The sequence below is a fragment of the Pseudophryne corroboree genome, chromosome 4 (assembly GCF_028390025.1).
Source record: "Pseudophryne corroboree isolate aPseCor3 chromosome 4, aPseCor3.hap2, whole genome shotgun sequence".
In the NCBI taxonomy this organism is placed as follows: domain Eukaryota; kingdom Metazoa; phylum Chordata; class Amphibia; order Anura; family Myobatrachidae; genus Pseudophryne; species Pseudophryne corroboree.
In genome coordinates, this window is record NC_086447.1 from 181,387,249 (window position 1) to 181,407,807 (window position 20,559).

The 20,559-nt window shown below is 48.0% G+C and overlaps 1 protein-coding gene across 2 annotated transcripts in view; it reads right to left on the minus strand.

Moving 5' to 3' along the window:
• The window catches only part of SLC16A14 (solute carrier family 16 member 14), a 96,090-nt gene that overhangs the window by 19,357 nt on the left and 56,174 nt on the right, over positions 1-20,559 (minus strand). For both annotated transcript variants that reach the window (XM_063915619.1, XM_063915620.1), the window contains exons 2-3: positions 1,991-2,258; positions 1,641-1,784 (exon numbers count right to left, since the gene is read on the minus strand). In XM_063915619.1, coding sequence (XP_063771689.1) covers positions 1,641-1,784; positions 1,991-2,252 — 406 coding nt within the window. In that variant the 5' untranslated portion in view covers positions 2,253-2,258. The remainder of the gene's footprint in view (positions 1-1,640; positions 1,785-1,990; positions 2,259-20,559) is intronic.

The window sequence follows — 20,559 nt, forward strand, 5'->3', positions numbered from 1 at the left end:
CACAATGGCAGTCATGTGCTCATATCATCCTAAACTCTGTAGCTCTCAATGGCTGGGTGGGCATCTGGCATGTAATCTGTCTTGTATAGTATGCTTATTATACTTTATCTGTATTATATATTGCATATCTGTTTCTCATGTTCCATGCTTTCAGCTTAGTCCATGGGAGTGGTGTCAGAGAAAGTGGGAGGAGAAAAGTATCTTATGTGTGCAGGCAGTGATGCAATTACTATCTCACAGAAGTACAGAGAACAGAGTTTTTATTGTGATTACTGATATCATTATTTTACTATTTTATTTTTTTTTAAGTGATTTTTTTATGCTCAGATATCACATGGTGAGATAAATCTGTAAGATAGTCAAAATCTTTAGGAAAGTTAGTGCACAAATCAAGGTGTTCCCGATTCGATCCCGATGCATGCGCCCGAGGGGTCAGTATCGTAAGGCTAGATAGACTGCAGGCAAGTCAATCTTGATTATCTAGTACAAAGTATAGTCAAAATTGGCACTTAGTACATAGACAAAATCGAAAGTACAGATAGTCAAAATCTGTGCTCTCTGGGCTCTGGGGGAGTTCAAGGGAAATCGTATAGTCAAAGTCGGGCATAGCAAGGATCTCACCGTGTGTACACACCTCGTATAACCAGTTTGGTTGTTTTGCTGGCTTTGTCGAAATTTCCACATTTGGAATAACCAAGGTAAAGACCTTTGTACATATACAAGAATAGAGGAAAATGTAGGAAATAGAGGAAATGTATATACCGCCTTCCATTAAGGATAAACTCCACCGTGCCGTATTGTTAACTTATGGGTTGCTCTCCGTTTTAAGGGGCTGATTCACAGATGGACGCAGCCACGCGTCCGTACATAGTGGCCACATCCATCTGGTCTGTGCATGTGTACTGGTCGCAGTGCGCGTGTGACCCTTCTCCTTGCGACCGCATCCAGAAATGATAAGGCCGCAAGATGACTGACATCGGTGACCGCTCGCAAGGCAGCATTGGGGGACAGGCGAAACAGGGGCAGGGTGGGTGTGCCGTGACCGTTTACGGGCCGGCTGCGTGACATCACATGCAGCTGCTCCAATTAAAAAATGGCAGCCAACCGCCTGACAGTGTCAGCAATCTAATTGCGGACGCATCGGGAAGTGGCCCGTCACGCAAGGCGGGCGGCTTTGCCCTATGCTAGGCAGCCCCCACCATATGAGGATTGGATGCAGATCTGGTCCTATGTCTTTATATTACACATTTTACACATTGTTTATAGGTGTCTTCCCCCCACCCCCTTTGATCTAAACCTGGTCTATGTTTTTAAGATTCTAAGAAGGCGTGAGGTTCTCAAACTCCTTAATCTATTATTCTTTTTTTCCCCCCACTAATATGTTCTATTGATTTAATGAATTTGTTGTGTCTGTGTAATCTTTTATAATCGTTACTGTACTGTCTGTAATTTCTCATGTGTGCAGTCCTACAATAAAATTCTATTAAAAAAAAAAGAATAGAGGAAAAGTAAAACATCCCTTATGTACAGTAGGTTATAGTGAATTTGTGTCTAATTTACATTGTCTTCTCATAGTAAAATATACAGTGTATCAATACTACAATAAAAATTACATTACAGGAAGACCTTAGCTTACTTACCAGCTGTTACTCCAAATGTTAAGAAGAGAAAATGCACATTGGTGGCAAAGGCGCTTAGCACCCATCCAAGGGACGTCAGGAACCCTCCAATAATTGCAGTCTTACGACATCCACACGTGTTAATGAACAAGCCGATAAAGGGACCTTCAAAAGAAACGTGTGGCTGTTATATACATTGCCTGTGCTCACCTTGTATAATATAGCTACAGTTCTATTGTGCCCTGATAGCCTACAGTGGGTCTAGAGAGCCACATAATGCTCTACTGTCTTCAGTGGAACAAAGCTACACAGTGACCCAATCCATTTGTAGAAATGTGGAAGAAGCAGATGCCCATAATGCAGTTTCATACCTACTATCAGCGTGATACCCATCGTTAGGGAACTGACCCAGGCTGTCAGACCTCTGCTTTGATTGAACTCTTCAAGCCATTCCATGTTTAGCACACCGAGAGCCATCTGGGATCCCATAACCAGCACGTGGACGAGGAATGAGGACAGAACCACCATCCACGCCCAGCCCCCATCGATGTTGGGGTCCACCTTCTTTGTGTCTGGTCTGCCTTTCAGCTTTCCATCCAGATCCTTCTCCATGTCTACTCCTTCACTGCACATCCTGGCCTATGTCATAGAATATAACATCAACAGATTAGTACAGAAATCACACAAATATTGGGGTTATATACACTTGCAGGATATGTTTTATTCAGGTCAGCACATTTGTATGCACTGACAAGTACTGTAACTGGAAGCAAAATGTCAAGTATAGACCACCTAAAATATTAAGGATCTACCTAAGCATTACATCCAATGTTTCAGCAATAACAAACTCAAAAACATAATATCGTGTGCAAAAAGGAAACAAAAGAAATAACAAACTTCACTGTCATGTAAAAAAGTTAACAAAAGGTAATTTACAGACATGGAAGCATGGGGGCTTATTGCAAATGCAAAATAAGTCATATGTAAAGTAAGATATCACTTTTTGTGCCTTTAAGCCACTTTTTCCCAACTTCTCCCAATGTTGATGACTCTCAAATGTACCTGTCTAATCTGACATTTCTTCCTCAGCCCTCAGGTGAGTCTGTCCTTCACGTCTGCCAACTTATCCTGGATGTCCCAATGTTTTTTCAACACTGAACTCATTGTCCCCCAGGGCCCCATCCTTTCCATCCCCGTACCTTGCGCTGCTGCAGTGTTATCCTGGATTACTGCATGTGTTTCACCCTAACATTCAAAATATATCTCACTCTTGCCGTTTACACTCATCTCCGCACTGCATACTGTAACCTACTCCTCTATGCCCCCTTACTTCCCTTTCCTCACTTCAATCTACCATGATCACTGCTGCCCATCTTTTGTTCCTCTGTAACCACACTGCATCCAGTGTTGGACTGGGGCATGGAGAGGCCACTGGGAGGAATACAGTGTTAGGGGCCCATGAGTGGGGGTGCGGCCAGTCTCCAGAGGCGGTGTGACCAGCTGCCACAGAGGTTTGGATAACCATTAGAGCAGGCATGTCCAAACTGTTTAGACATGCCTGCATTAGAGAGTGCATGGCCTGGGCTGCTTTCTAAATATATATAGTGAATACTGCTAGTGCATGCAATGTACCAGATTGTAACACCAATGCACAGTACAAAATACACCACAGGAATGGGGCCCACCAGGGGTTTCCCCTGTGCCCTGGTGGGCCAGTCCAACCCTGACAGCATTGGTCTCTCTTCTATCAACCTGTATCACTAGTTAGTAATTCCCTTCCAACGCTAGTTCTAACTCCTTACTCTCAATTACAAAGCATTGGCCCTCATTCCGAGTTGTTCGCTCGTTCTTTTTCATCGCATCGCAGTGAAAATCCGCTTAGTACGCATGCGCAAAGTTCGCACTGCGACTGCGCCAAGTAACTTTACTATGAAGAAAGTATTTTTACTCACGGCTTTTTCTTCGCTCCGGCGATCGTAATGTGATTGACAGGAAATGGGTGTTACTGGGCGGAAACACGGCGTTTCAGGGGCGTGTGGCTGAAAACGCTACCGTTTCCGGAAAAAACGCAGGAGTGGCCGGAGAAACGGTGGGAGTGCCTGGGCGAACGCTGGGTGTGTTTGTGACGTCAACCAGGAACGACAAGCACTGAACTGATCGCACAGGCAGAGTAAGTCTGGAGCTACTCTGAAACTGCTAAGTAGTTAGTAATCGCAATATTGCGAATACATCGGTCGCAATTTTAAGAAGCTAAGATTCACTCCCAGTAGGCGGCGGCTTAGCGTGTGTAACTCTGCTAAATTCGCCTTGCGACCGATCAACTCGGAATGAGGGCCTTTAATCCTTCTGCCTCTTCCAATCTCAATTCTATTCACACTTCCTTCTGCCCTCTCTGCACTTCCTTACTCCACTCTGGTTACCTCTTTTCACACTCATATCCAAGATCCTCCACAGGAACTCACTCCCTTGCCAAGTCAGACTTTCTGACAGTCTTGCCAACTTCAAATACACCTTTACACAAGTCCTCCTCCTAAATCTCCACTCTCATGTCATCCTCTGACCTATACTTTTACCCAGATCACCTTTCAACTGTTCACCCCTACTCTTAGCATATAATGACATTCAAGCCCTTCCCTCTTCATGTTCATCCCTAGCTATATTCTTGTTTCCAGCAATCCTTTGTCTCGTCTCTTAGTCCGTTTCAGCGATTTTTTCATCTGTGTGCTCAATCTTTGTTGTATACATTAACATTGAAATGCTTTCCCTCTACTGTGATTCACCTCCATTGTCTGCCAATATACAGTGAGATACCCAACCCTGAGCCCTTGTCCGCGCACTACCGAGTTTGTTGCTTTATTGCTCTGTGTTGTTCCAAAGACATGCCAACTTACATTTACTCTACCACTGATACATTAAGTTGGTTTTTTTTTGCCGTTATATTCCCAGTATGGCAGTAAGGAAACTGTGTGGCTCCTTATAATGTAATTGAAAGATAATAATACAAGGTGTATGACTGTGGCCATGCAGTAGTTAGAATGCTATCAGTGCCAGGGATGTAGTTATGTGACGGTCAGCATGCCGACCAACAGGGACTATTCCCACTCGTAGGTGTCCACGACACCCATAGAGTGGCAAGCGCAGCGAGCCCGCAAGGGACTTCGTTGTGCTTCCCCCCCCACAGCCAGGCATGTAAATGCCGGGATCCCGCGGTCAGTATTGTGACTGCCGGTCACACATAACCAACCACAGTGCCTGACACTTTGCTAGAGTTTCTCATCAATCAGCTGCTGCAATCATCTTTGTGTGTTACGTCCAGCGCCAAAGAAAAGAGCATGAAAGGAAAGTGATGAGACCTGAGGTCTGCTTTGTAACACCACCAGAGATATATATCAGGTATATATACTGTATGTACCAGCTCAGATATATATATGTATCCGCACAAAACACGCAGTGGCACTCAGAGACTTAAATGAAATCAGTGTATTCACAAAGAGGATTTGGTGAGAATACACTGAAGTCTCTGAGTGCCGCTGTGTTTTGGGCTGGTACTTACTGAATCACCAGAGCACAATATCAATAAAGAATTCAGGCACAGCCCAGCAGGTACAGTCAACTTTCCAGAACGTTAGCTTTTTTATCAGAGCGTTAGTCTTGATAAAAGAGCTAACACTCTGAAACGTTGACTGTACCTGCTGAGCTGTGCCTGAATTCTTTATTGATATTGTAGTCCTGGAGTGCCATCCACATCTCCAATATACTCTCTCCTTGGAGTGGCACCCAGGCAACAAATTGGGGTGAGTGCCGGACATTACCTTGCTATATACATATATATATGAGGGTGCATTAGTGCGGGCAGTATAGGTGAGTATAGGTGAGAGTAGGATAGGTGTGAGGGTGTATTAGTGTGGGCAGTATAGGTGGTGTAGGATAGGTGTGAGGGTGCATTAGTGTGGGCAGTATAGGTGAGAGTAGGATAGGTGTGAGGGTGCATTAGTGTGGGCAGTATAGCTGAGTATAGGTGAGAGTAGGAAAGGTGTGAGGGTGCATTAGTGTGGGCAGTATAGGTGAGAGTAGGATAGGTGTGAAGGTGTATTAGTGTGGGCAGTATAGGTGGTGTAGGATAGGTGTGAGGGTGCATTAGTGTGGGCAGTATAGGTGAGAGTAGGATAGGTGTGAGGGTGCATTAGTGTGGGCAGTATAGCTGAGTATAGGTGTGAGGGTGTATTAGTGTGGGCAGTATAGGTGAGAGTAGGATAGGTGTGAGGGTGTATTAGTGTGGGCAGTATAGGTGGTGTAGGATAGGTGTGAGGGTGCATTAGTGTGGGCAGTATAGGTGAGAGTAGGATAGGTGTGAGGGTGTATTAGTGTGGGCAGTATAGGTGGTGTAGGATAGGTGTGAGGGTGCATTAGTGTGGGTAGTATAGCTGAGTATAGGTGAGAGTAGGATAGGTGTGAGGGTGTATTAGTGTGGGCAGTATAGGTGAGAGTAGGATAGGTGTGAGGGTGTATTAGTGTGGGCAGTATAGGTGGTGTAGGATAGGTGTGAGGGTGCATTAGTGTGGGCAGTATAGGTGAGAGTAGGATAGGTGTGAGGGTGCATTAGTGTGGGCAGTATAGCTGAGTATAGGTGAAAGTAGGATAGGTGTGAGGGTGTATTAGTGTGGGCAGTATAGGTGAGAGTAGGATAGGTGTGAGGGTGTATTAGTGTGGGCAGTATAGGTGGTGTAGGATAGGTGTGAGGGTGCATTAGTGTGGGCAGTATAGGTGAGAGTAGGATAGGTGTGAGGGTGCATTAGTGTGGGCAGTATAGCTGAGTATAGGTGAGAGTAGGATAGGTGTGAGGGTGTATTAGTGTGGGCAGTATAGGTGAGAGTAGGATAGGTGTGAGGGTGTATTAGTGTGGGCAGTATAGGTGGTGTAGGATAGGTGTGAGGGTGCATTAGTGTGGGCAGTATAGGTGAGAGTAGGATAGGTGTGAGGGTGTATTAGTGTGGGCAGTATAGGTGGTGTAGGATAGGTGTGAGGGTGCATTAGTGTGGGCAGTATAGGTGAGAGTAGGATAGGTGTGAGGGTGCATTAGTGTGGGCAGTATAGCTGAGTATAGGTGAGAGTAGGATAGGTGTGAGGGTGCATTAGTGTGGGCAGTATAGCTGAGTATAGGTGAGAGTAGGATAGGTGTGAGGGTGTATTAGTGTGGGCAGTATAGGTGAGAGTAGGATAGGTGTGAGGGTGTATTAGTGTGGGCAGTATAGGTGGTGTAGGATAGGTGTGAGGGTGCATTAGTGTGGGCAGTATAGGTGAGAGTAGGATAGGTGTGAGGGTGTATTAGTGTGGGCAGTATAGGTGGTGTAGGATAGGTGTGAGGGTGCATTAGTGTGGGCAGTATAGGTGAGAGTAGGATAGGTGTGAGGGTGCATTAGTGTGGGCAGTATAGCTGAGTATAGGTGAGAGTAGGATAGGTGTGAGGGTGTATTAGTGTGGGCAGTATAGGTGAGAGTAGGATAGGTGTGAGGGTGAATTGGTGTAGGCAGTATAGGTGGTGTAGGATAGGTGTGAGGGTGCATTAGTGTGGGCAGTATAGGTGAGAGTAGGATAGGTGTGAGGGTGCATTGGTGTAGGCAGTATAGGTGGTGTAGGATAGGTGTGAGGGTGCATTAGTGTGGGCAGTATAGGTGAGAGTAGAATAGGTGTGAGGGTGTATTAGTGTGGGCAGTATAGGTGAGAGTAGGATAGGTGTGAGGGTGCATTGGTGTAGGCAGTATAGGTGGTGTAGGATAGGTGTGAGGGTGCATTAGTGTGGGCAGTATAGGTGAGAGTAGGATAGGTGTGAGGGTGCATTAGTGTGGGCAGTATAGGTGAGAGTAGGAGAGGTGTGAGGGTGCATTAGTGTAGGCAGTATAGGTGGTGTAGGATAGGTATGAGGGTCTGCTAGTGTGGGTAGTGCAGAAGGGGGCAGAATAGGTGTGAAGGTGTATTAGTGTGGGCAGTATAGGTGAGAGTAGGATAGGTGTGAAGGTGTAGGCAGTATAGGTGAGAGTAGGATAGGTGTGAGGGTGCATTAGTGTGGGCAGTATAGGTGAGAGTAGGATAGGTGTGAAGGTGTATTAGTGTGGGCAGTATAGGTGAGAGTAGGATAGGTGTGAAGGTGTATTAGTGTGGGCAGTATAGGTGAGAGTAGGATAGGTGTGAGGGTGCATTAGTGTGGGCAGTATAGGTGAGAGTAGGATAGGTGTGAGGGTGCATTAGTGTGGGCAGTATAGGTGAGAGTAGGATAGGTGTGAGGGTGCATTAGTGTGGGCAGTATAGCTGAGTATAGGTGAGAGTAGGATAGGTGTGAGGGTGTATTAGTGTGGGCAGTATAGGTGAGAGTAGGATAGGTGTGAGGGTGTATTAGTGTGGGCAGTATAGGTGGTGTAGGATAGGTGTGAGGGTGCATTAGTGTGGGCAGTATAGGTGAGAGTAGGATAGGTGTGAGGGTGTATTAGTGTGGGCAGTATAGGTGGTGTAGGATAGGTGTGAGGGTGCATTAGTGTGGGCAGTATAGGTGAGAGTAGGATAGGTGTGAGGGTGCATTAGTGTGGGCAGTATAGCTGAGTATAGGTGAGAGTAGGATAGGTGTGAGGGTGTATTAGTGTGGGCAGTATAGGTGAGAGTAGGATAGGTGTGAGGGTGCATTGGTGTAGGCAGTATAGGTGGTGTAGGATAGGTGTGAGGGTGCATTAGTGTGGGCAGTATAGGTGAGAGTAGGATAGGTGTGAGGGTGCATTGGTGTAGGCAGTATAGGTGGTGTAGGATAGGTGTGAGGGTGCATTAGTGTGGGCAGTATAGGTGAGAGTAGAATAGGTGTGAGGGTGTATTAGTGTGGGCAGTATAGGTGAGAGTAGGATAGGTGTGAGGGTGCATTGGTGTAGGCAGTATAGGTGGTGTAGGATAGGTGTGAGGGTGCATTAGTGTGGGCAGTATAGGTGAGAGTAGGATAGGTGTGAGGGTGCATTAGTGTGGGCAGTATAGGTGAGAGTAGGAGAGGTGTGAGGGTGCATTAGTGTAGGCAGTATAGGTGGTGTAGGATAGGTATGAGGGTCTGCTAGTGTGGGTAGTGCAGAAGGGGGCAGAATAGGTGTGAAGGTGTATTAGTGTGGGCAGTATAGGTGAGAGTAGGATAGGTGTGAAGGTGTAGGCAGTATAGGTGAGAGTAGGATAGGTGTGAGGGTGCATTAGTGTGGGCAGTATAGGTGAGAGTAGGATAGGTGTGAAGGTGTATTAGTGTGGGCAGTATAGGTGAGAGTAGGATAGGTGTGAAGGTGTATTAGTGTGGGCAGTATAGGTGAGAGTAGGATAGGTGTGAGAGTGCATTAGTGTGGGCAGTATAGGTGAGAGTAGGGTAGGTGTGAGGGTGCATTAGTGTGGGCAGTATAGGTGAGAGTAGGAGAGGTGTGAGGGTGCATTAGTGTAGGCAGTATAGGTGGTGTAGGATAGGTATGAGGGTCTGCTAGTGTGGGTAGTGCAGAAGGGGGCAGAATAGGTGTGAAGGTGTATTAGTGTGGGCAGTATAGGTGAGAGTAGGATAGGTGTGAAGGTGTAGGCAGTATAGGTGTGAGGGTGCATTAGTGTGGGCAGTATAGGTGAGAGTAGGATAGGTGTGAAGGTGTATTAGTGTGGGCAGTATAGGTGAGAGTAGGATAGGTGTGAGGGTGCATTAGTGTGGGCAGTATAGGTGAGAGTAGGAGAGGTGTGAGGGTGCATTAGTGTAGGCAGTATAGGTGGTGTAGGATAGGTATGAGGGTCTGCTAGTGTGGGTAGTGCAGAAGGGGGCAGAATAGGTGTGAAGGTGTATTAGTGTGGGCAGTATAGGTGAGAGTAGGATAGGTGTGAAGGTGTAGGCAGTATAGGTGAGAGTAGGATAGGTGTGAGGGTGCATTAGTGTGGGCAGTATAGGTGAGAGTAGGATAGGTGTGAAGGTGTATTAGTGTGGGCAGTATAGGTGAGAGTAGGATAGGTGTGAAGGTGTATTAGTGTGGGCAGTATAGGTGAGAGTAGGATAGGTGTGAGGGTGCATTGGTGTAGGCAGTATAGGTGGTGTAGGATAGGTGTGAGGGTGCATTAGTGTGGGCAGTATAGGTGAGAGTAGGATAGGTGTGAGAGTGCATTAGTGTGGGCAGTATAGGTGAGAGTAGGATAGGTGTGAGGGTGCATTAGTGTGGGCAGTATAGGTGAGAGTAGGAGAGGTGTGAGGGTGCATTAGTGTAGGCAGTATAGGTGGTGTAGGATAGGTATGAGGGTCTGCTAGTGTGGGTAGTGCAGAAGGGGGCAGAATAGGTGTGAAGGTGTATTAGTGTGGGCAGTATAGGTGAGAGTAGGATAGGTGTGAAGGTGTAGGCAGTATAGGTGAGAGTAGGATAGGTGTGAGGGTGTATTAGTGTGGGCAGTATAGGTGAGAGTAGGATAGGTGTGAGGGTGCATTAGTGTGGGCAGTATAGGTGAGAGTAGGATAGGTGTGAGGGTGCATTAGTGTGGGCAGTATAGGTGAGAGTAGGATAGGTGTGAGGGTGCATTAGTGTGGGCAGTATAGGTGGTGTAGGATAGGTATGAGGGTCTGCTAGTGTGGGTAGTGCAGATGGGGGCATAATAGGTGTGAAGGTGTATTAGTGTGGGCAGTATAGGTGAGAGTAGGTTAGGTGTGAGGGTGCATTAGTGTGGTCAGTATAGGTGAGAGTAGGATAGGTGTGAGGGTGCATTAGTGTGGGCAGTATAGGTGAGAGAAGGGTAGGTGTGAGGGTGCATTAGTGTGGGCAGTATAGGTGAGAGAAGGGTAGGTGTGAGGGTGCATTAGTGTGGGCAGTATAGGTGGTGTAGGATAGGTGTGAGGGTGCATTAGTGTGGGCAGTATAGGTGAGAGTAGGATAGGTGTGAGGGTGCATTAGTGTGGGCAGTATAGGTGAGAGTAGGATAGGTGTGAGGGTGCATTAGTGTGGGCAGTATAGGTGAGAGTAGGATAGGTGTGAGGGTGCATTAGTGTGGGCAGTATAGGTGGTGTAGGATAGGTATGAGGGTCTGCTAGTGTGGGTAGTGCAGATGGGGGCATCATAGGTGTGAAGGTGTATTAGTGTGGGCAGTATAGGTGAGAGTAGGATAGGTGTGAGGGTGCATTAGTGTGGTCAGTATAGGTGAGAGTAGGATAGGTGTGAGGGTGCATTAGTGTGGGCAGTATAGGTGAGAGAAGGGTAGGTGTGAGGGTGCATTAGTGTGGGCAGTATAGGTGAGAGAAGGGTAGGTGTGAGGGTGCATTAGTGTGGGCAGTATAGGTGGTGTAGGATAGGTGTGAGGGTGCATTAGTGTGGGCAGTATAGGTGGAGTAGGATAGGTGTGCAGGTGAATTAGTGTGGTTAGTATAAGCAGAGTAGGATAGGTGTGAGAGTGCATTAGTGTGGGCAGTATAGGTGGTGTAGGATAGGTATGAGGGTCTGCTAGTGTGGGTAGTGCAGATGGGGCAGAATAGGTGTGAGGGTGCAATAGTGTGGGCAGTAAAGGTGAGAGTAGGGTAGGTGTGCAGGTGAATTAGTGTGGTCAGTATACTGTAGGTGGAGTTGGGTAGGTGTGAGAGTGCATTAGTGTGGGCAGTATAGGTGAGAGTAGGATAGGTGTGAGGGTGCATTAGTGTGGGCAGTATAGGTGGTGTAGGATAGGTATGAGGGTCTGCTAGTGTGGGTAGTGCAGATGGGGGCAGAATAGGTGTGAAGGTGTATTAGTGTGGGCAGTATAGGTGAGAGTAGGATAGGTGTGAGGGTGCATTAGTGTGGTCAGCATAGGTGAGAGTAGGATAGGTGTGAGGGTGCATTAGTGTGGGCAGTATAGGTGAGAGAAGGGTAGGTGTGAGGGTGCATTAGTGTGGGCAGTATAGGTGAGAGAAGGGTAGGTGTGAGGGTGCATTAGTGTGGGCAGTATAGGTGGTGTAGGATAGGTGTGAGGGTGCATTAGTGTGGGCAGTATAGGTGGAGTAGGATAGGTGTGCAGGTGAATTAGTGTGGTTAGTATAAGCAGAGTAGGATAGGTGTGAGAGTGCATTAGTGTGGGCAGTATAGGTGGTGTAGGATAGGTATGAGGGTCTGCTAGTGTGGGTAGTGCAGATGGGGCAGAATAGGTGTGAGGGTGCAATAGTGTGGGCAGTATAGGTGAGAGTAGGGTAGGTGTGCAGGTGAATTAGTGTGGTCAGTATACTGTAGGTGGAGTTGGGTAGGTGTGAGAGTGCATTCGTGTGGGCAGTATAGGCAGAGTAGGATAGGTGTGAGAGTGCATTAGTGTGGGCAGTATAGGCAGAGAAGGATAGGTGTGAGAGTGCATTAGTGTGGGCAGTATAGGCAGAGTAGGATAGGTGTGAGAGTGCATTAGTGTGGGCAGTATAGGAGGTAGTTGGATAGGTGTTAAGGTGCATTAGTATGGGCATTATAAGTGAGAGTAGGATAGGTGTAAGGGTAAATTAGTGTGGGCAGTATAGGTGGTGTAGGACAGGTAAGAGGGTCTGCTAGTGTGGGTAGTGCAGATGGGGGCAGATTAGGTGTGAGGGTGCATTAGTGTGGGCAGTACAGGCAGAGCAGGATAGGCATGATGGCGTATTAGTGTGGGCAGTATAGGTGAGAGTAGGATAGGTGTGAGGGTGCATTAGTGTGGGCAGTATAGGTGAGAGAAGGGTAGGTGTGAGGGTGCATTAGTGTGGGCAGTATAGGTGGTGTAGGATAGGTGTGATGGTGCATTAGTGTGGGCAGTATAGGTGGAGTAGGATAGGTGTGCAGGTGAATTAGTGTGGTTAGTATAAGCAGAGTAGGATAGGTGTGAGAGTGCATTAGTGTGGGCAGTATAGGTGGTGTAGGATAGGTATGAGGGTCTGCTAGTGTGGGTAGTGCAGATGGGGCAGAATAGGTGTGAGGGTGCAATAGTGTGGGCAGTATAGGTGAGAGTAGGGTAGGTGTGCAGGTGAATTAGTGTGGTCAGTATACTGTAGGTGGAGTTGGGTAGGTGTGAGAGTGCATTCGTGTTGGCAGTATAGGCAGAGTAGGATAGGTGTGAGAGTGCATTAGTGTGGGCAGTATAGGCAGAGAAGGATAGGTGTGAGAGTGCATTAGTGTGGGCAGTATAGGCAGAGAAGGATAGGTGTGAGAGTGCATTAGTGTGGGCAGTATAGGCAGAGTAGGATAGGTGTGAGAGTGCATTAGCGTGGGCAGTATAGGAGGTAGTTGGATAGGTGTTAAGGTGCATTAGTATGGGCATTATAAGTGAGAGTAGGATAGGTGTAAGGGTAAATTAGTGTGGGCAGTATAGGTGGTGTAGGACAGGTAAGAGGGTCTGCTATTGTGGGTAGTGCAGATGGGGGCAGATTAGGTGTGAGGGTGCATTAGTGTGGGCAGTACAGGCAGAGCAGGATAGGCATGATGGCGTATTAGTGTGGGCAGTATAGGTGAGAGCAGGGTGAGCTCTTATAAATAAATGGGTTTTCATAGAGCATTTAAAGTTTTGAAGGCTGTGAAAGAGGCTGATAGAGTGTAGTAGGCAGGGCTGGTTTGAGCCCTCTCTGCGCCCCGTGCAGGGAATGGGGGCGTGGCTTAATACAGGGGGCGTGGTCAGTTACGCCCCCTGCACAGTAGTAGCGCCGCTTAAATGATGAGTGGTGCGCAATGACGTCATCGCGCACCGAACAGCAAAAGGTCCTCTCCACAAAGGGAAACTAGACGCATAGCGTCTAGTTCCCTTCGTGGAGAGGACCTTTTCTGTGCGGTGCGCGATGACGTCATCGCGCACTGCTCAGCAAAGGTCCTCTCCACGAAGGGAAACTAGACGCGTAGCATCTAGTTCCCTTCACAGGGGACACAGCCGCACAGCCGGGGGACACAGCGGGCAGCAGAGGGCACAGCAGTGGCGGATCTTGCCATGGTGCGGCGCCCTTCGGAAGGCGCCAGCGCCCTCCGGAAGGCGGCGCCCCGGGCAAAAGCCTTGCTTGCCCGTGGCAAGATCCGCTACTGGTGGTAGGGTATTACATAAGTGAATATCAGCATGGGAGAAGTCTTTTAAGCAGGACTAAAATGTGCAAGGCACAGGTGAGAAGTATGAGTATTTCTGAAGATATGAGGTTTGAGATCTATGAAGGAGTCTTTTTGTGGAGGATGTTATAGGAAGGGGTCAGTAATCTGTACTGGATAGAGGAACACAAAGAGAGACAGTGTAGGGATGTGAAAAGTGGTGTAGCATGTGGAGATGTGAGTCTTGCTGCAGCATTTAAGATGGACTAAAGCAGACATAATTGTCATGATAGAAGATAAGAGAAGTGTATGAGTGTTTTGGTAGCAACTTAGGTAAGAAAAAGACAATATATTTCTAGGGTAGAAATAATAGGATTGGGAGAGAGACGAAAGGCCTACTTCATGTTTGTACGCAATGGACGATGTTCATGGAACAGAGCGATTATCAGCACACTGCGCATGTGCCGCAATCACTGTGCGCATGCACCAAGGTTCCTTTGCAATTGTGTTCACAGAGAGGAATTCATCACAGAGTGATTGACAAAAAAGTGACTGGAGGGAGTTACAGGGGAGTGAGGGCAAAAATGCAGGCATCTCATCGTACTGGGGCGTTTATCTGCCTTCAGCTGCTCTCATATACGCAGAGATACATGGCGCCAGTGATAAGGCTATCCTAAACCTCGATGTTCCTTGTTTTTACGCATAGGCTGTGAAAGTGTACGCAAGTGCAAATAATTTTGCCATGGCTCCAAAGGCGTCAGTTCTAATTTCTGGGTGTCAGTTTCCCTTGCTCATATCAGCAGCTCCATAACCTAGAAAATACCAATTGTGAATGCAATTACGTACCAACATGAATTAGGCCCTAAAGCAGTAGGCTTGGGAGACTGATTCAATTGTGGTGTTATTGACAGAGAAGAGAAAAATAAGATTTTACTCACCGGTAAATCTATTTCTCGTAGTCCGTAGTGGATGCTGGGACTCCGTAAGGACCATGGGGAATAGCGGCTCCGCAGGAGACTGGGCACAACTAAAGAAAGCTTTAGGACTACCTGGTGTGCACTGGCTCCTCCCACTATGACCCTCCTCCAGACCTCAGTTAGGATACTGTGCCCGGAAGAGCTGACACAATAAGGAAGGATTTTGAATCCCAGGTAAGACTCATACCAGCCACACCAATCACACCGTATAACTCGTGATACTATACCCAGTTAACAGTATGAAATATAACTGAGCCTCTCAACAGATGGCTCAACAATAACCCTTTAGTTAAACAATAACTATATACAAGTATTGCAGACAATCCGCACTTGGGATGGGCGCCCAGCATCCACTACGGACTACGAGAAATAGATTTACCGGTGAGTAAAATCTTATTTTCTCTGACGTCCTAAGTGGATGCTGGGACTCCGTAAGGACCATGGGGATTATACCAAAGCTCCCAAACGGGCGGGAGAGTGCGAATGACTCTGCAGCACCGAATGGGCAAACTCTAGGTCCTCTTCAGCCAGGGTATCAAACTTGTAGAATTTAGCAAATGTGTTTGACCCCGACCAAGTAGCTGCTCGGCAAAGTTGTAAAGCCGAGACCCCTCGGGCAGCCGCCCAAGAAGAGCCCACCTTCCTTGTGGAATGGGCTTTCACTGATTTAGGATGCGGCAGTCCAGCCGCAGAATGTGCAAGCTGAATCGTACTACAGATCCAGCGAGCAATAGTCTGCTTTGAAGCAGGAGCACCCAGTTTGTTGGGTGCATACAGGATAAATAGCGAGTCAGTTTTCCTGACACTAGCCGTCCTGGAAACAAAAATTTTCAGGGCCCTGACTACGTCCAACAACTTGGAAGCCTCCAAGTCTTTAGTAGCCGCAGGCACCACGATAGGTTGGTTCAAATGAAAGGCTGATACCACCTTAGGGAGAAACTGGGGACGAGTCCTCAATTCTGCCCTATCCATATGGAAAATTAGATAAGGGCTTTTACATGACAAAGCCGCCAATTCTGACACACGCCTGGCCGAAGCCAAGGCCAACAGCATGACCACTTTCCACGTGAGATATTTTAATTCCACGGTTTTAAGTGGCTCAAACCAATGTAACTTTAAGAAATCCAACACCACGTTGAGATCCCAAGGTGCCACTGGAGGCACAAAAGGGGGCTGAATATGCAGCACTCCCTTAACAAAAGTCTGAACTTCAGGTAGCGAAGCCAGTTCTCTCTGGAAGAAAATCGATAGAGCCGAAATCTGGACCTTAATGGAACCCAATTTTAGGCCCATAGTCACCCCTGACTGTAGGAAGTGCAGAAAACGGCCCAGCTGAAATTCCTCCGTTGGGGCCTTCCTGGCCTCACACCACGCAACATATTTTCGCCAAATGCGGTGATAATGGTTTGCGGTCACTTCTTTCCTAGCTTTAATCAGCGTAGGAATGACTTCCTCCGGAATGCCCTTTTCCTTCAGGATCCGGTGTTCAACCGCCATGCCGTCAAACGCAGCCGCGGTTAGTCTTGGAACAGACAGGGCCCCTGCTGCAGCAGGTCCTGTCTGAGCGGCAGAGGCCATGGGTCCTCTGAGATCATTTCTTGAAGTTCCGGGTACCAAGCTCTTCTTGGCCAATCCGGAACAATGAGTATAGTTCTTACTCCTCTTCTCCTTATTATCCTCAGTACCTTGGGTATAAGAGGAAGAAGAGGGAACACATAAACCGACCGGTACAACCACGGTGTCACTAGAGCGTCCACAGCTATCGCCTTTGGGTCTCTTGACCTGGCGCAATATCTTTCTAGCTTTTTGTTTAGGCGGGACGCCATCATGTCCACCTGTGGCCTTTCCCAACGGTTCACAATCAGTTGGAAGACTTCTGGATGAAGTCCCCACTCTCCCGGGTGGAGATCGTGCCTGCTGAGGAAGTCTGCTTCCCAGTTGTCCACTCCCGGAATGAACACTGCTGACAGTGCTAACACGTGATTTTCCGCCCATCTGAGAATCCTTGTGGCTTCTGCCATCGCCGTCCTGCTTCTTGTGCCGCCCTGTCGGTTTACATGGGCGACTGCCGTGATGTTGTCTGACTGGATCAGTACCGGCTGGTTTTGAAGCAGGGGTTTTGCCTGACTTAGGGCATTGAAAATGGCCCTCAGTTCCAGAATATTTATGTGTAGGGAAGTCTCCTGACTTGACCATAGTCCTTGGAAGTTTCTTCCCTGTGTGACTGCCCCCCAGCCTCGAAGGCTGGCATCCGTGGTCACCAGGACCCAGTCCTGTATGCCGAATCTGCGGCCCTCTTGAAGATGAGCACTTTGCAGCCACCACAGCAGAGACACCCTGGTCCTTGGAGACAGGGTTATCAGCCGATGCACCTGAAGATGCGATCCGGACCACTTGTCCAACAGGTCCCACTTAAAAGTCCTTGCATGGAACCTGCCGAATGGAATTGCTTCGTAGGAAGCTACCATTTTTCCCAGGACTCGCGTGCAGTGATGCACCGACACCTGTTTTGGTTTTAGGAGGCCTCTGACTAGAGATGACAGCTCCTTGGCCTTCTCCTCCGGGAGAAACACTTTTTTCTGTTCTGTGTCCAGAACCATCCCCAGGAACAGTAGACGTGTCGTAGGGACCAGCTGTGACTTTGGAATATTTAGAATCCAACCATGCTGTTGTAGCACCTCCCGAGATAGTGCTACCCCGACCAACAACTTCTCCCTGGACCTCGCCTTTATCAGGAGATCGTCCAAGTACGGGATAATTAAAACTCCCTTTTTTCGAAGGAGTATCATCATTTCGGCCATTACCTTGGTAAATACCCTCGGTGCCGTGGACAGACCAAACGGCAACGTCTGGAATTGGTAATGACAATCCTGTACCACAAATCTGAGGTACTCCTGGTGAGGATGGTAAATGGGGACATGCAGGTAAGCATCCTTGATGTCCAGTGATACCATGTAATCCCCCTCGTCCAGGCTTGCAATAACCGCCCTGAGCGATTCCATCTTGAACTTGAATTTTTTTATATATGTGTTCAAGGATTTCAAATTTAAAATGGGTCTCACCGAACCGTCCGGTTTCGGTACCACAAACATTGTGGAATAGTAACCCCGGCCTTGTTGAAGGAGGGGTACCTTGACTATCACCTGCTGGGAATACAGCTTGTGAATTGCCTCTAGCACTGCCTCCCTGCCTGAGGGAGTTGTTGGCAAGGCAGATTTGAGGAAACGGCGGGGGGGAGACGTCTCGAATTCCAGCTTGTACCCCTGTGATACTACTTGAAGGATCCAGGGATCCACCCGTGAGCGAGCCCACTGATTGCTGAAGTTTTTGAGACGGGCCCCCACCGTACATGGCTTCGCCTGTGGAGCCCCAGCGTCATGCGGTGGACTTGGAGAAAGCGGGGGAGGACTTTTGCTCCTGGGAACTGGCTGTATGCTGCAGCTTTTTCCCTCTACCTCTGCGCAGAAAGGACGCGCCTTTAACCCGCTTGCCCTTATGGGGCCGAAAGGACTGTACCTGATAATACGGTGCTTTCTTTGGCTGTGAGGGAACATGGGGTAAAAATGCTGACTTCCCAGCTGTTGCTGTGGAAACGAGGTCCGAGAGACCATCCCCGAACAACTCCTCACCCTTATAAGGCAAAACTTCCATGTGCCTTTTAGAATCTGCATCACCTGTCCACTGCCGAGTCCATAACCCTCTCCTGGCAGAAATGGACATTGCACTTATTTTAGATGCCAGCCGGCAAATATCCCTCTGTGCATCTCTCATGTATAAGACTGCGTCTTTAATATGCTCTACGGTTAGCAATATAGTGTCCCTGTCTAGGGTATCAATATTTTCCGACAGGGAATCTGACCACGCAGCTGCAGCACTGCACATCCATGCTGAAGCAATAGCTGGTCTCAGTATAATACCTGTGTGTGTATATACAGACTTCAGGATAGCCTCCTGCTTCCTATCAGCAGGCTCCTTTAGGGCGGCCGTATCCGGAGACGGTAGTGCCACCTTCTTTGACAAGCGTGTGAGCGCTTTATCCACCCTAGGGGATGTTTCCCAACGTGACCTATCCTCTGGCGGGAAAGGGTACGTCATTAGTAACCTTTTAGAAATTACCAGTTTCTTATCGGGGGAAGCCCACGCTTCTTCACACACTTCATTTAATTCCTCAGATGGAGGAAAAACTACTGGTAGTTTTTGCTCTCCAAACATAATACCCTTTTTTGTGGTTCCTGGGATAACATCAGAAATGTGCAACACATTTTTCATTGCCTCAATCATGTAACGTGTGGCCCTATTGGAAGTTACGTTAGTCTCATCGTCGTCGACACTGGAGTCAGTATCCGTGTCGACATCTGTGTCTGCCATCTGAGGTAGCGGGCGTTTTAGAGCCCCTGATGGCTTTTGAGACGCCTGGGCAGACACAGGCTGAGAAGCCGGCTGTCCCATATTTGGTATGTCGTCAAACCTTTTATGTAAGGAGTCGACACTGTCGCGTAATTCCTTCCACATAACCATCCACTCAGGTGTCGACCCCGCAGGGGGTGACATCACATTTATCGGTATCTGCTCCGCCTCCACATAAGCCTCCTCCTCAAACATGTCGACACAGCCGTACCGACACACCGCACACACACAGGGGGGGAAATTTACTAAGCTCCCGATTTTGACCGAGATGCCGTTTTTTCATCAAAGTGTCATCTCGGTAATTTACTAAACACTAATCACGGCAGAGATGAGGGCATTCGTAATTTTTTGCAAGTCCAAGTAAAAAATTACGAATGAATACACCATCGGTCAAAACGCGGCTGTTTAAGTATGAATCTCGGTCATTTACTAAGAAGTGCAAAGCAAAAAACAAACAAACACTGCCGTGAAAAATTACAACTCGTAAAAAAGTGCTAAAAAAAAACAGACCTACTTTTTTTTTCCGTGATTGGATAGGCATGCAGGGATCCATGAGATCCGTGCATGTATATCAGTGGGAAGGGGTGGGAAAGTTGTTATTTTATTTAAAAAAATTGCGTGGGGTCCCCCCTCCTAAGCATAACCAGCCTCGGGCTCTTTGAGCCGATCCTGGTTGCAGAAATATGGGGAAAAAAATGACAGGGGTTCCCCCATATTTAAGCAACCAGCATCGGGCTCTGCGCCTGGTCCTGGTCCCAAAAATACGGGGGACAAAAAGAGTAGGGGTCCCCCGTATTTTTAAAAACAGCACCGGGCTCCACTAGCTGGACAGATAATGCCACAGCCGGGGGTCACTTTTATATAGTGCCCTGCGGCCGTGGCATCAAAAATCCAACTAGTCACTCCTGGCCGGGGTACCCTGGGGGAGTGGGGACCCCTTCAATCAAGGGGTCCCCCCCCCCCCAGCCACCCAAGGGCCAGGGGTGAAGCCCGAGGCTGTCCCCCCCCATCCAATGGGCTGCGGATGGGGAGGCTGATAGCCTTTGTTGTAAAAGAAAAGATATTGTTTTTAGTAGCAGTACTACAAGGCCCAGCAAGCCTCCCCCGCATGCTGGTACTTGGAGAACCACAAGTACCAGCATGCGACGGAAAAACGGGCCCGCTGGTACCTGTAGTACTACTACTAAAAAAATACCCAAAAAAAGACAAGACACACACACCGTGAAAGTATAATTTTATTACATACATACACACATACATACATACTTACCTTAAGTTCCCACGCAGGTCGGTCCTCTTCTCCAGTAGAATCCAAGGGGTACCTGTTGAAGAAATTATACTCACGAGATCCAGGGGTCCAGGCTCCTCGGGAAATCCAGGGGTAATCCACGTACTTGCATAAAATAAGAAAACGGAAAGCCGAGCCACGAACTGAAAGGGGCCCCATGTTTTCACATGGGACTCCTTTCCACGAATGCCAGAAACCCACTCTGACTGATGTCTAAGTGGGTTTCTTCAGCCAATCAGGGAGTGCCACGTTGTAGCACT